The 15,380-nt window shown below is 38.0% G+C and overlaps 1 protein-coding gene and 1 long non-coding RNA gene across 3 annotated transcripts in view; both read right to left on the bottom strand.

The window, feature by feature from the left end:
* LOC145484722 (neogenin-like) overlaps nt 1-9,540 on the bottom strand; it is a 28,976-nt gene extending 19,436 nt beyond the window's left edge. Inside the window, exons 1-2 of the mRNA XM_081463351.1 lie at nt 9,520-9,540; nt 8,475-8,759 (exon numbers count right to left, since the gene is read on the bottom strand). Coding sequence (XP_081319477.1) covers nt 8,475-8,559 — 85 coding nt within the window. The 5' untranslated portion in view covers nt 8,560-8,759; nt 9,520-9,540. The remainder of the gene's footprint in view (nt 1-8,474; nt 8,760-9,519) is intronic.
* LOC145484869 (uncharacterized) lies at nt 7-3,022 on the bottom strand. Of its 2 annotated transcripts, none has more exons than XR_014049084.1 (3): nt 2,920-3,022; nt 1,935-2,003; nt 7-1,428 (listed from the first exon to the last, which is right to left on the bottom strand). It is a non-coding gene; the product is annotated as an uncharacterized LOC145484869 (long non-coding RNA). The 2 variants fall into 2 exon arrangements; XR_014049085.1 differs by lacking the exon at nt 2,920-3,022 and having other exon boundaries at nt 7-1,214; nt 1,247-1,428; nt 1,935-2,223.
* Nucleotides 9,541-15,380: the final 5,840 nt, after the last annotated feature.

Raw genomic sequence — 15,380 nt, 5'->3', positions numbered from 1 at the left:
GTAAAATGAAATACGCAACAATTACAAAATCGTTTCTCTCGTCTTGGAAGCCTTTACAACGCCGAAGGGCAGAACACCGCGCTATTTTCCATTAACAATCTCTTTATGTACCCGTTTAAATTATAATACTAGATCTAAGCATTCACGGCACGAAAAATCGCCTTTACCCCGCGTCAAATGTGTTGTTAAAGGTTTTGTAAAGGTCGCCTTTGCACGCTTTTGACGATCTGTGACGCGAATCAAAGATCATCTGTGAATAAACCTTTACCACCAAATCAAAGGCGTGAAAGGCCGTTTTTACTCACCTTTGAACGCCTGTGTTTTTAGGGTTAAAGGTGATCCTTTGATACGCCTTTGCGCACTGTCAAAGGCGGGTCAAAAGTGTAATCAAATTTGTCTGCGATTCGAGTCAAAGGTTTGCATAAGACGTGGTCGAAGATGCCTGTGACGCAGGCCAAAGGTTTGTCAAAGGTACTCTGCACGTTCCGCGCTCGCGCGTCTCGCCCGAACTTCTCGCTCGCGCTCCTCTTTCGCGCTGCGCGACCGTTGATCACGTTTCGCGCGATCCACATCGTATACGCTTTTTTCTGCTTGCTACACTAGCTTTGTAGCTTCGCATACGAAAGATGCAATTAGATCCGTACTCTTGATTTATGTCTGACAAGTTTTGAAGAATATATCAGCTTTAATAAGGTTATTTTGTACCAAACTATTGACAAATGTTAACGGAAAAGCGGCCCGGAAAGATCATTGCGCCTAATTTTAAGAAAATAAATATGTTCAATTTCATCTCAGTTTCAATTTTTTTTCCCCGTTTTTATCAAGAGTAAATACCTTCAAGTACCTTACATAAATGTTTTGGGCTTCAGGTTTCAAAAAGCCACGTTACAGGCTTGGTTTCAAACTACACGTAATGAGACTGATCATAAGGAAAACATTGTTCTGTCTATCGTGAAAACAACAGTCAACAAATCTTCCATGGTACAAAGTGCATTTATCTAACATTGAAGTACTATGGCTAAATTCTAAGTTCCTTAAATTTACTAGACCAGACTAGACAATAGGGAAGACAACCGCAAAATTTCGGGAAAGATATAGCAAACTTCGCACAAAAGTCAACTAGTGTATAAGCGTCCTTTCCAGACGGCACGTACAGTCCGTTGCATGGAACTTCTTATGTTTTGGCAGTTCTCCTTTTCTGCTTCTTGCACTTGCTCATTCTTGCATTATAAGTGGAATGGAAAACAGTGTTTTCCACTTCTTTCTCATCAAAGTGGTTAAACTGCCTTGTTGGGGGTCAATGCCAACTAAATACCCATGATTTCTAGGGAAGACACATTTTGACAAAGTCTAAGGCGTTGACGAAATTAATCAATGCATCTTCACTGGATAAGTCCATCCTGTCGACCACTGCTTGTCCGCATTTGTCTAAACAGAAGCAAACAAACAAAAACGTTGGAAATGAATATTAAGGGTGAATCTTGGCATTCTATTCCTTAAAGTTTGCCTATAGTTTTTGCTAATATCACATTAATAAAACGTGACCAATCAGCTCATTACTCCTCCTCTGAATAGTTTGTGCTTCTGTCAATAGTAGCCTTTTTTTTGTATTTCTCTCCACTCTACTCAGAGATTTGGTCACACAGGTATGTCATTAAGAGCCAGTTTAACAAGCTAATTTCACCAGCTGAACAAGGGTTATCCCCAGCTAGAATTTCATAAGAGAACAAAGACTTGGGGTCATTTTAAAAGTGTACAGCTTGGCACAAATAAACAAAAAGCCTAGAGCCAGTTTACCAGTCCATCTGTCTGCCTGTCTCTTAAAGACATCTTACAGACCTCTTACAACAAAGATCTTTTATGGTTGCAAAATAGCAATCTAAAAATCAACAAATCTGACATAAACTTTGACAAGAAATGAGGAATACACACACCTTTGGGAATATTGCTGTTCCTGTGTAATTTCCACAGATCTCTTCATGTTCAGTAGTGTAATCTTTTTCCTTATTTTCATTGTAGATCATATGTGAAAAGGAGCATATAAACATATCAAAATAATTGCACATTTGATTAGTAAACAGTTAGCAACTACTTGTACACTTTTTTCCACTGAAAAAAATTCCTGAAATTAAATAATTTAACATGAGACATGCCTGCATGGAATTGCATGGCTCATTCATTGAAACAAAAATCCAGTCCAAGATGATGAATACAACCACTATGATTCCCAGTGGAGCCGCATCTCATAAAGAGAAATGGCTATTATCCAGTCAAATTTGCCAACAAAATTTTCAATTGAGTAAAAGCAAATAAATTTCTTTGTCAATTTACTTTTACTAAGTTATTATCAAAACCTCTATGCCTTAAATTCTCTACTGATCCCATCAATAGTTATGAATTAACCATATTATTAATTTTGCTTGGAAAAATTTGGTTTGGAAACCTGATGGCCAAACCAAAACAGTTGATATTGCAGACAACCACTCAAAATTTAGATTCAAAACTCAGCTTTTACCAGTCAAAAACCAACATTTCCTGAGACTGGTTTGCAACATTCTGCAACTTTGATTCATTTACCAAAAAGATTCCCACCCCTTGCATGTTTCCAATAACATTTTAATTACTTAATTTTCATCCAGGTGAGCCAGTTGATGTATTTGTCCCTTAAGAAGGACAACATTTCTTCACTTGCCCTTAAATGAACCAAAAAGAAACAACTTTTTTTTTTTCACAGAGTGAGACTGTAATAAAAATGATCAATTAAAATAATATTAATAAGCTATAGCCAGGTTTTCAAAATCTATTTATATCCTTTCTTTGCTGGAAAAAGATATTAAAAGTTGTGGCTGAAGAAATTATAAGATGGTCTATGCTACAAAATATAGAAATAACAAATGAATATTCCAGCCTCTTACTTACCAAAATGTTCTGATGTTTGCACACTTTGGAGCATTGCATGATTTAACTGCATCTGAGTTGACTATGAACTACAGAGTTGTATATTGTATCCTCTAGCAGAATTTATTGTTAATTTCTTCAGTTCTTCTAGAGTGGCTAGCTGAAGGATAAAAACAACATTCATCAGCAAATTTCCACTAGTCACATATTTATTGGCATTTAATTGTCTACTGCCCAAAAGACCAAGACATGAAACTCTAAAACTACTGGTATTGTCCAGAGAGGTCACATAATAATATTATTATGGGGTCAGCTTTTTAATTTGCAACTAATAGCGAGTTTGATTTTTTATCAAACATTGTAACAATTTCACCTACTAAAGATAAGCTGGATTACGTGTACTAAAGGCATCCGTGGTCGAGTGTCAATCGATACCCTTGATCGATCCTCTAAATTGACACTCTATCAACACCCGATCGATATTCAATCAACACTCCATCGACACCTCGGTTGACACTCAATCTACATTTCTATTACTCAGTTTTGCAAATGTCACAGGGTAGGTGCATTTGATCACCTGGTATGACACCATTCTTAGCCCTGGAGACAGTTCAAAATGTCAAATGCCTGGCAGGTTCGGGGTGGGGGAGGGGGGGGGGGTGGTTGGGCAGGAGATAGTGGAGTTCCAAATGATTGATCCATAAGCCTGATACAACAAATATCAAAACATATTTTTACTCCACAACATTTTGACCACTGTGATGATGCATATCATTGTCGATAAGAGTACAGACCACACTAAACCACATGCAATTTGTTAAATTCAACCCAGTGAAGTCATTTATCAACATTAATGAACAAATATCATCATAATTTCAACTGTGGCAACAAACAGAGCTTTTTTTCAATAGAATGGCAACTAGAGACAAAAGCAGAAACTTATCCATAGATTAAATTTTCATAGTCAACAACTCTTTTAATGGTATAATGAATATGATAATTAAGTCAGGTCGTGATGGACTGTCATGCATGGCTGACTGAGTTTTTCCTTCAATGCAAATTTCCTTTATATTGACATGAGCTTTCTTTCAAGGGAATTGTTTAAGCTCAGAAATTACCAGAGGCATTGTGCACAACAATTTGTACGTAAATAGAGTTAAGTTTAAGCTTAATTCTTAAGTTACGTTTATTTCAAGCACTTATCATGCTAAAATCTATGCTATGACAGACACTTCAATTTAATGCACAAGACTTGACTGAGTGAGAAAAAAAAATTATCTTTGTCAACTTTTGTAAATAAGTATATGTGAATTGAAAATAAAGTTTGGTCTTTCTTAACGAAGAGCTTTGCCGATCAACTGTGATTCAGTCAAGTGCAATTAATCTTCGACCAAATTGTTTTCACTGCCGAGGATCTGTCTTGCCATAAATATACGCAATTCACAGCTCTTTATGTAGCCATTGCTGCGTTTAATTTACTTTTTAAACTCCGTTATTCTCGGAACATTGAAAAAAAAAATGAACTAAATTCAAAGACTTACCTTTTCCTGGTCCAAAACACAACGAAAATTTCACCAAAGCCGCCATAATGAAGCCAAATGAAGAAAAATGTCTGCTTTCCTCACAGCCGACTTCGTTGACCTTTATTCCCTTTACTCTGATTGGCCAGAAAATGCGGGAAGCCGCTGGCAGCCGCGTTTTCCCGCTGTTTTCGAGTTGTTTCCTTGTGCCACCTCCAGGTCAAGTGAAAACTTTTTTTATTAAAAAAATACACATTGGCAAAAAGCAAGCTTTCATTTTATCGTTAAAACAGAAAAAAAAATACGAAAACGCAGGTTATTAGGGCGTTAAAAGCGGAGTCGCAAGATATGGCCATATTTGACCTCGCCTTTGACATGACATGACGTCGGATCAAAGTTGTACAAAGCCATGCCGCCTTCGAACGCCTTTGACATAAGAGATCAAAGGTATGCAAAGCCGTGGTGTCTTTGAACGCCTTTGACATAAGAAATCAAAGGTATGCAAAGCCGTGGTGTCTTTGAACGCCTTTAACGCACGTCAAAACTGTAGTCAAAGTTATTGACATGTTTGACCTCGCCTTTGGCAGGGATCAAATGTATGGCAAATCCATAAGATATTTGATTCCCCCTTTTACGTGGGTCGAAGGTGGAGTCAAAGTTAAGATCACATTTGCCCCCCTCTTTGTCATGGATCAAATGTATCGGCAAAGCCATGACATTTTTGACACACATTTGACGCGCGTCAAAGTTTGAATCAAAGCTATGATCATATTTGACTTCGACTTTGATCAGGATCAAAATTTAGAGTAAATCCAGTTTTTCGTGCCGTGATTATGTTTGATTTTCTCATGATTATCACGGCTAGCGGTAATGCTCGTGGGCGCGTACGCACGACGGCAGCGATGACGACGGAGCCGCGCAACATGGCGACCATACTCCAAATAATAGGTTGACAGACCCATGCTGCCTTGGTTTAACATGTACTTCTTTGATATTGCACGTCCATGTTATGATAAATTGACATCTGTCAAAACAAGGCCAAATTTTTTAAAAGATGAGTCTATTCGTGGAAAATTTGAGAAATCTATTCTAAGCAAGCCCAAAAACGCCAGAAATTCGGCAAAATTTGGATTTAAGGGTTTTTTTGTTAATACAAAGTTAGTATTATCATTTATTCATATCAACTTTTTCACTAGCTGTTAAAAAGAAGTGATACTATTGAGACTCAAAAAACCTAGACAAGTACACATGTAAACCAAGCTACAGATAAATGTCAAAACAATGTATTGCAGGTACTCCAACTTAGACTTAGACAATTATTAAAGTACAACTAACAACAAAAACTTTCTTTCCTTTAATGAAACCTACTAGTTTCCCCATTAGTCAGCTAAAAAATTATCTCTATTGATAAAATCCCCCCGTTTCTACAGGCGTTTAAAATTGTGCTTTCTGCTGCCACGACCGAGCCTAGTGGGATTGGGGTCGTGCTTCTAGTGACGTCATTGAAGGACATGGCTGAAAACACTCAAGACAAGTTTCACACTGGGTTTCGAGCGTAGCTCCTGGGCCGGGTTTTCCAGAGCCCGATTAAGCTAACCCAGGAAAAGGTAGAATTTTGATTTGAATTTTGTAACTTTGCAGTAAGGTCTTCTCTATAGTGTTTGGTCTTCTGTTTTGAGTTTTAATAATCACCAAATACACAAAACAAAGCAGCAAAAAACATTTGTATAGAGTAAAAAGTTATAACTCGGTTAACTTTAAATCCTGGGTTAGCGTTAACCGGCTTCCGAACAATCCTGCCCTGTTTTCAAAAAGTTAACCTAAGATGAGCCCGCGATCCAATCGAAAACCAGCACTTGGTCAGCTCTCAACTTCAAAAAAAACACGTGACCTCGATGAGCTGTAAACCTGAGCCCGCGATATGGTCAAGTGATACTGATCAGCGGATACCTTGCTTTGACAGGTGTCAATTTATCATAACATGGATGTCCAATATCAAAGAAGTACACGTTAAACCAAGGCAGCATGGGTCTGTCAACCTATTATTTGGAGTATGGCCACCATGTTGCGCGACTCCGTCGTCATCGTTGCCGTCGTACGTACCCGCCCACGAGCATTACCACTAGCCGTGATAATAATGAGAAAATCAACTAATGGATTTCCTTTCCTTACCTATACGAGTATGGGGCTCCCCTTGGCGGCTCTTTGGGCCGCCGAAGCTCCGCTAAAATGGGGTTGACTAGCCGACACGACTCCTACGGTTCGTGACATTTGTACATTTGTCGTTCTCTGTTCGGTCACCCGACCTTTTTCTTGCTTCACTCGTGTTTATGAAGGGCACTTCACGCTGTGTTATAAGGAGTAATTTTAAGTAGAGTTGAGTCGTTAGACCGTGGTATGTCAAACTAGTAGATATCATAGGTCTGCATGATTTCCGCTGTTATCTGCATGTCGCTTCGTCAAGTTTGACATCTCTCTGTAATTTGCCATGTGCTTATGCATTGTGCTAGCTTTTTTATGTCACATCTGGTTCACCCAAAATTCATGTGTTATCCATTTTCATATTTTCTTAAATTATTGTTTCCATGGAAATATCGATTGCCATGAAATATATTATACCAAATTTCAATGTATTTTTTATCTTTATATTGATCCGATTAAGGGACAACTGGCAAAAAGCTCATCGAAAATGTTTGGAATGGTGCAGTAAAAAATGTATCCAAACACTGTAATTAAATCAAGCCCTTTAAGTGAGGCTATAAATTAACACGATATTGAACATTTTAAGTGTCTGTTCTCACAGGATTGTTGTGCTTAACTGGTTGAATATTGTTTTCAAAGGGGGGCGGGAGAGGAGAGTTTAAGCGACAGAAAACTGTGGTGTTTTACCACAAATCTCGACGAGAAATCTCACAAAATGGGCTCAGATCATAACGTGACAAAACATAGGCACGCAAGTACCAGCATTGTGATTAGGCTAATCCAACAAGTTTAGTTATGATATTCGGCAAAAAAGAATATGTTTCACCTTAAAAAGTGTAATATTAAGCCTAGTTTTATCAAGGTTTGATTTGGATAATTTGATCAGTATCTTTGTCTATAAGAACTTCAATACAGCTTTTCCCGCAAGACAGCTAAATTATGCAGCCTGTAATAGTACCTAACGATGAAAGCAGATTGGCGAGTAATTTTTTATGGACCTTTATGGACTCATTTCATAACAAGAACTAATCTAATTCTATAATATGATCTTATTCTGTTACTGTCATTGATCACATTAATTATAGTTTCTTCGGTTTTGACATTCCAAGTTATATCGATTTTAAAAGCCATCTAAACGAAAAGACACTTTTGGAGGTGAAACAACTAGACATCAGAAAGAAAGTATAAATTTTAAAAGAGGTCTCGAAATCTGCAGAGTTTGGGAAGTGTTCTTGTCACATAACCCTTCCCAACACCTGAGAGCCTTTTTGGTGACAAAAAAAAAGTCACAGAAAAAGTAACTTTCTGAGAGACTTAAAATTTACCTCTTTTAACTGTGTAATCTGTTTTAACAACGAACCGTCCCATTTCGTAAACGACAATTTGATTGGTTCTTTAAGAAAACTCCCAATGTGATTGGTTTTCAATCGTCCTGGAAACATTCCCCCTTCCTCCCAAACAGTGTTGATTTTCTTATTTCTTAGACTAAACAGATCACCGCACCTAAAACACTTAGCTACACCTAGCTAATTCTCAGGTATGCCACTTAAACTAAAAGAAACAATATACCAGCGACACATAATAAGCTTACAAATCCTAACAGGTGGAAGCCAGACAAGTTGGCTATTTACAATCATGACCGAGAAGCAGAACTTGAGTTTACCGAGAAACAACTCCAGCTAAGTGGTACTAAGTGGTAACAGCGAGACGTAGCCCGTGAACTCCGTATGTGTGGGCTAACTTTGGCTATATATTGCATAGGCATAGATGATCACGAAACCAATGCAACAGTAACTAAACAAAAATTAACAATTAAGTAATGGACAAATTGAGAATGTCCATACAGCTACCAACCTGTGCTCTCGTATGTTGTACGCAAAGGACCCTCTCCAACAGATGTACGACCTGCAACTTTGATTTCATATCTCGTGGCCTCCATGAGACCTGTAATCCTCAATACTCGGGTACTTGCATTCACTTTGACAGTGGTGAAGTTCTCGTAAGAGCCATAACGTCTAAAATACACGACGTAGCCAAGAAGAACTCCATGAGTATCTTCTTCAGGTATAGGAGACCAGTTAATCTCGAGAGAGTTGGAACTACGATCGTATACATACACCCATGGAACATAACCAGGAACTAAACGACAAAGAAAAATTTCGTTTGATGCAATTGTGAAACACAAAGCTCTCTTACTTAAAAAAAAAAACAAACAAACAAACAATAGTCTGTAATTAGGGGCGCGGTGTGCGTTTAGCCACAAAATTCTAAATAGACACCATGGATTAAATAAGGTAAGTGGTAAAATAAACAGCATTTGTCGGTTGATTGATCGATACATGTACTACCAGCCTATATCAGTTGGTGCTAAAATAATATTTTAAAGCGAAGCAACAGTGGCCCCTATCTGACCTTGATTTTAACTAAAAACGTGTTTACAACTCAACAACGAGCTAAGAGATCCTATTTTTTTCAATATCTTCAAGATCAGTATGCTTAGATTCAGATTTTAGAAAAAAAAATTTAAAAAGTTTAGAACCAGCTTAAAAAAAGAAAAGTTAAAGTGGATTTAAATTTCTCAGGAGGTTATTAACGTGGTTAGGACGTGGGCTTCCCGAGCAATTTACTTTCAAAGGTGCCAAGGCATGGGAAGCCTGCAACTCCGCTAGAAACCCAACTAACGGCTCGTGATTTACAAGCTTTTCTCGCGTTCTCCCAACATCCCGCGTGGGTCTTTTACGCCGGTAAACCCATAGAAAGGGTGGTCTATTACTTAAATATCTTTGCCAATTGCCCTTTTTCTTCGCGTTTTTTTCTCTTCGTGCTAACCGCTTTTACAAGAAAACAGGCACTACTCGCACTTTAAACATAATAAGTTACAAATACCAAAATTACATACTGCCCTCTTTCGTACGTATGTCAGTTTTGTTTCATCTCAATTTACAAAATGGTAAAAGTACTGTCAATCTAGTGTCATCGGATTGAAAGATGAAATACTTGCCAGGGAGGTTTACGGATTCTCCGTTCAGCACTGTTAACACTTAGTCGTGTTTCAAGCTTGTTATATCAGTCCTGATAGCGTAATGGTGATCCCATCCGACTGATTAAGAGCCATTGCCTGTAAATATGGAGAATCCGTCGACGGGTCGGAAAATTCGGATTTTCTTTTATTACGTCAAAAAGACCCTTTTGGTGAACTATTTTCAGAAATATACTTTCAAAGTTCCAGCGAGTTCACTTTTTTGTGAAATCTAGCAAAGTTCGAAATACCGCACAATCAACCAAAATGGCCGATGGAATTTTCAACAGGCCAGTACAGCAAGAAAGGAACTTGCCTGGATTTCATATTCTCACAGTTTGTAATTTACACTTTGATCATTCTTCTGAGCTAAAAGTCATCTTAAACTTAACACGTTTTCTCTATTTCATGGCCGTTTGAAAAATACAACTATCGCAATTTAATTTACATGTAAAATTTTAACTGATTTTAGAGGGTCATAACTCTTCTAGTATACAAATCTCTCAAAAAATAACAGTTTCTACAAAAAGAGCTATGCTATGGGTATACCAAATCTAAATGGCTAGTTTGGCCCGTGAGAATTAAGCGCGCTAGACGAAAAACTAAAAAGGGTATTTTGACCAATTGTGCCATTTTTGGACGAGCGAGCAAGAACTTCGATTTCGCAGTCATCTTTATAAACATAATTCGACATGTTTCATAACATAAATTATTCGTTGAAATCGTGTATTGTACACTTAAGCAATACTTAAAATAATGCCTCAGAATAAGCCTGGGTATTGATGGCACAGTCCTCTAGAAATCAGCCGCCAAAGCAGACGATTTTGGCAAAATGTCGGCCTTCGAGGTGGAAAGGTAGTCCTGCATTCAAAACTTGAGCACCTTTGGCGAATAAATGGAGAGAAGGCATCGCTACTTCTTCCTTGGTTATCTCTTGTTATTAGTTCTCTCTTTTTACGTTAAAAAAGGAGAACCAATCCCGACTACAACGATTAATAGGGCCGTTTGCTAGGAACGAAACGCAAGTGTACATGTAACGTTTGTGTACACAACATTATTGTCATTATTCCCTATTGTTCTCTATGTCACGGTGTCACGCCATGCAATTCACCACGACAACATATATCGAAGTCGCTGGCAGACCAGTCACAGTTTTTTAAAAACCGCTGCATTTGAAGTTTTTCGTCTACATTGTTTTAGAAAAAGATACATAGGGAAAATGACCAAAAAAAGAAGCGAACGTTTCTTGGTTTTAGCTGTCAAATTTACAGCGATTTTGGATTGTCAAACTATGGCCCGTCACAAGAGTCAAGTCGTCTTCTCACGCAGAAGACTTTGCCTTCTAACCAAGCCCATTTCTCAGGTATGATTTAATTCATTGCTTACATGTGTGATACACAATGTCAAAGAATAATTTGTGTAATGAAACATGGGGAATTATGTTCATAAAGATGACTGCAAAATCGAAGTTAAATTCTCAGCTCGGTCTTCTAAGTGTGGCGCAATTACTCAAAATACCCTTTATAGTTTTTCGTCTAGCGCGCTTCATTTTGACGGGCCAAACTAGCCATTTAAATATGGTATACCCATAGCATAGCTCTTTCTTTCAGTCCTTTTATTTGTCAAGAGATTTGTATACTAGAAGAGTTATGACCCTCTAAAATCAGTCAAAATTTTACACGTAAATTAAATTGCGATAGTTGTATTTTTCAAACAGCCGAGAAGTAGACAAAACGTATATACTTCAAGATGACTTTTAGCTCAGAAGTCTGATCAAAATGCAACTTATAAACTGTGTGAATATGAAATCCAGCCAAGATCCCTTCTTTCTGTACTGGCCTGTTGAAAATGTGCAATTTTTCATAAATTGCATCGGCCATTTTGGTTGATTGTGCGGTATTTCGAACTTTGCTAGATTTCACAAAAAAGTGAACTCGCTAGAACTTTGAAAGTATATTTCTGAAAATAGTTCACCAAAAAGGTCTTTTTGACGCAATAAAAGAAAGTCCGATTCTCCATATTTACAGGCAATGGCTCTTAATACGGCCTGGAACGTGTGTTCAAAAACCCTTTCAGGGCATAAATAATATTTCTTTCAGTTCAATACAGTATCATATTTTTGCCCATTCCACCTTTTTCTTTCCCGTGTTTTTCACTTACAGGTTCTGCAGAGGAAAATAGGAATTACTTGTACCCGCAATTTAAGTACAATAACTTGGCAATATTAAAATTACGTACCGCCCTCTTTGGTACGAATGTCAGCTTCCTCGCTGCTTTTCAAGGTTATTACACCAGTCACTCGATCTTTGAATGGAACAACAACCTTGACTTTGTACTTCCTGTAGGATTTCAGATTACGCACCACGGTATTGGAGGATGAAGCATTTTCTACACTCAACAGAAGAATGTCACTGCTACCTCTGCCTAAGCAAACAGCTACATAGCCATATATGTCAGTGGAATTTAAGCCGCTGGTATTCAAAGGCAACCAGCTGACACTGACTGTTGTGGAACTTATATTGCTGATTGTGACGTTCCAGCTGTGTTCATATGAAACTGAAAAGTTAACAAATAGTGTGAGGAGATAAATTGGACCGAAACGTTTTACTTCTAACGCTTTACCCTTCAGCTGATACATACACACTTGTATAACAAAGGTAAATTTTTACACACTGCCAAACAGTTATTTTGGGAAGATTTTCTTGTCACAGCTATCATAAAGCTGATGACGTGCCGATCACTTCTTTAAAGAGATGCTGTTCTCCTTGTTGTAGAACAACTAAACCATTTTATTTCCTTTTATTCTCTGATATATCTGCTTTAGTATATCTTCACTGCTTGTCTCATTAACATTCATAATTTCTGAAATCAGTCCCCAAACCATATTTTCTTTTGTGTTGTATGATCCTATAATAAGACGTTCTGTCGCCTCTAAGTAACGGTAAATTAATGGCTGAAGACAGAAATGTCAGGCGTTCTCCTGCCTTAAAATACTGCCATTCCAAATACTCCCCCCTGATTGGTCGAAAGCACATCATTTAAACGTTAATTGTATCATCAGGAGAAAAAGTAAATGTCAATTTAATCTTTCACATTTTGTGTAGCCCTGAAACAAGCAAATGAGACAGGAAACATTAAGTTTTAATACTCCTGGTAAAAACGCAGTTGAGCAGCAAAAAGAGAATAAATAGCTTAAAGAGAGAAAGCCTGGAAGTTTTGTGACTCATTCTGTATAGTACTTCCAGATGATAAAATGCGGAAGGCGAAGAACAAACTGCCGAAGGCATTTTCAGGTCTATTATCAATTAGGATAAACAAAAAGTTACTTATCAATACTTTTTCTCATTGTGCTGTTTTTCCGTTCTGTCATACCTTTTACTTAAACTCAGTGAAGAGTGGTGTTATTAAAAGGAAATCGGTCTTTTTTGTTGAAACGATTAGAGCTAATTGAACTTCTGAGTTAATGGGACGTTTCCTAGTTTGTATTATAAGAGTCCCTTGTTGAAGTTGATCCAAACTGTTTCTCGAACAGGCCCGTTTCCTTACAAAATAGTATTGTGCTTTCTGTTAACCGATATCTCTTAACACTATTCTATTAGTCTAACGGTCAACTTACCATTGTTCATCACAACATAGAAAGCCTTCAATGTCGTCCGATAATAATAATAATAATAACTGTAGAGTCTGACTTGGGCATAGCTTCCCGAAACCAGAAGTGCAAATGGTTCCTTTTGACCACAAAAGTACCTATGTTGGCCGTTACCAGTTACAACTGAACCATAACTAAAATACAGCAGGAAGAAACAAAAGTAATCCACTGTGTTTGACTATTAAATTCAACTCAGCATACAGCATCGTTCATCGCCTTAAAGCCATGGCCAAACAGACCTTCAAATACTGAGAGGCAAGTTGAAAACTTGGGTCTGCTTGCGACCCCATTTGGCCAGGCCTTGCGTGGACTTGCATTGACTTGGGATGACTTCCGCTCACTTTAGTCGAAATCAAATTTGCACGCAACTCGAAGCCACCTTTTCACCGTTTGGCTACCCAACCCAAGTCAACGCAAGTTGACCTATCGTTAGCCAATGAAACACGGGATATGTATGCCTTGAAATGGGTTTTTTGCGACTTCAGTGTACTAGCGAGGAACCTTTCGAACCCGTTTGGCCACCCACCGCAAGTATCTGCGCAAGTTCAACTTGCGGCTACTTGCGACCACTTGCGAGTCCGTTTGGCCAGGGCTTAAAGGGCAATGGAACTTTCAGTAGCAACGAATATACGATAGTGGTTTAACAATGGATAGGTGAAGACGCAGAAACCAAATACTCGTGAGTTCGCAATAGAACGCAATGCTTGTCTGCCGCTAAAAATCAATGGAATTTCATTTCTTGGTTTTGATAAAAAAAAAACTATCCAGGGAGAAAAATAACTCTTGTCGATTCCGACGCATTGGTATGACACAGAATCTTGCTAATTAAGTAGGCAACCATACTAGTGTATGGTGAGATTGAAAGAATATCATGACTGTTGGTCTGGAGTGTATACAACAATTTTGAAACAAAGGGCTAAACTTCTCATAAAAATCTAGTGCGAGAAGTACTTAATAAGTCGTTATTGGGTTCTCATACTCTTCATAGTTTGCACATTTTTGCATTTGCACGAAGCGTTTATATTTTGGTAGCGTAGGTGAATTTAGCTCAGTTCTTTTTAGTATTGCTTCCGATCACATGTTAGTCTAGCTTAGTGGTAGGTTTGTGTCCTTATAGAGAAGTAAACAATTTCGTGAACACAAATCTTGCTGATGTTAATGTCGCAGGGGAAATTCTGGTGACATGATGCACGACAGACCTTAAAGACAAAACATAAGATTTTCGCGTTCGCCTGGTATTTTTGGATTCATATCGCGATCGGCGAAAACTAGTACTAACGCGTGGGATTAGGATCATGGCAACAATGCAATAATCAAAGGTTCTTACCTGCAATACCGCATTTGGAAATGTTCAACAACTAGAAGTATACTTGAGTTCATTAACGGTGACTGGATTTCCCAATAGCAATATCCTGAAGAGTATGTGCTCATTACATTGATTTCTCCTGTAGTACCATTGAAGGTCCCTCCACAAGCTGTAAAATGAAATAAGCAACAATTACAAAATCTTTTCCCTCGTCTTGGAAGACTTTACAACGCCGAAGGGCAGAACACCGCGCTATTTTCCATTAACAATCTCTTTATGTACCCGTTTAAATTATAATACTAGATCTAAGCATAATATTCGGAAACCATCTGCTCATAGAAGATGGGGGCATTTTACCACTTTAAAGTTTGCTGCAGATATATGGAACTCCTTAGGCCGTACGCTTAGAGAATCGCCAACCATAGAGGGATTTAAGAGTGGCATTTTCAAAGCGGAACTTCGATTTTTCGTTTAATGTGTTAAGTATGGAGCATAGTTTTTAAACTCCAAAAGATAAAAAAGGCGGACATCAAAACAGAAATAACGTGAGCAAGCGGCGAAGGGGAGGGGGGGGGGGGGTTGCGAGCGCAGCGTCTAAGGCCTGGTTACATTGATTTTACTATTGAAGGTCCTCCCACAAATTCTAAAATTAAATATACAAAAATTACAAAAAATGTTTCCCTCGTAGTGCTTGCTGGTAAAACATTTCTTTTTAATTTGCAAATCAATTTTCGTACACTTTGTAAAATTCATCGAGTCTTTACGCATGTTCAATAACGTGGCCAA

Source organism: Orbicella franksi, chromosome 4 (assembly GCF_964199315.1).
Source record: "Orbicella franksi chromosome 4, jaOrbFran1.1, whole genome shotgun sequence".
In the NCBI taxonomy this organism is placed as follows: domain Eukaryota; kingdom Metazoa; phylum Cnidaria; class Anthozoa; order Scleractinia; family Merulinidae; genus Orbicella; species Orbicella franksi.
This window is presented reverse-complemented; position numbering and strand designations above follow the sequence as displayed.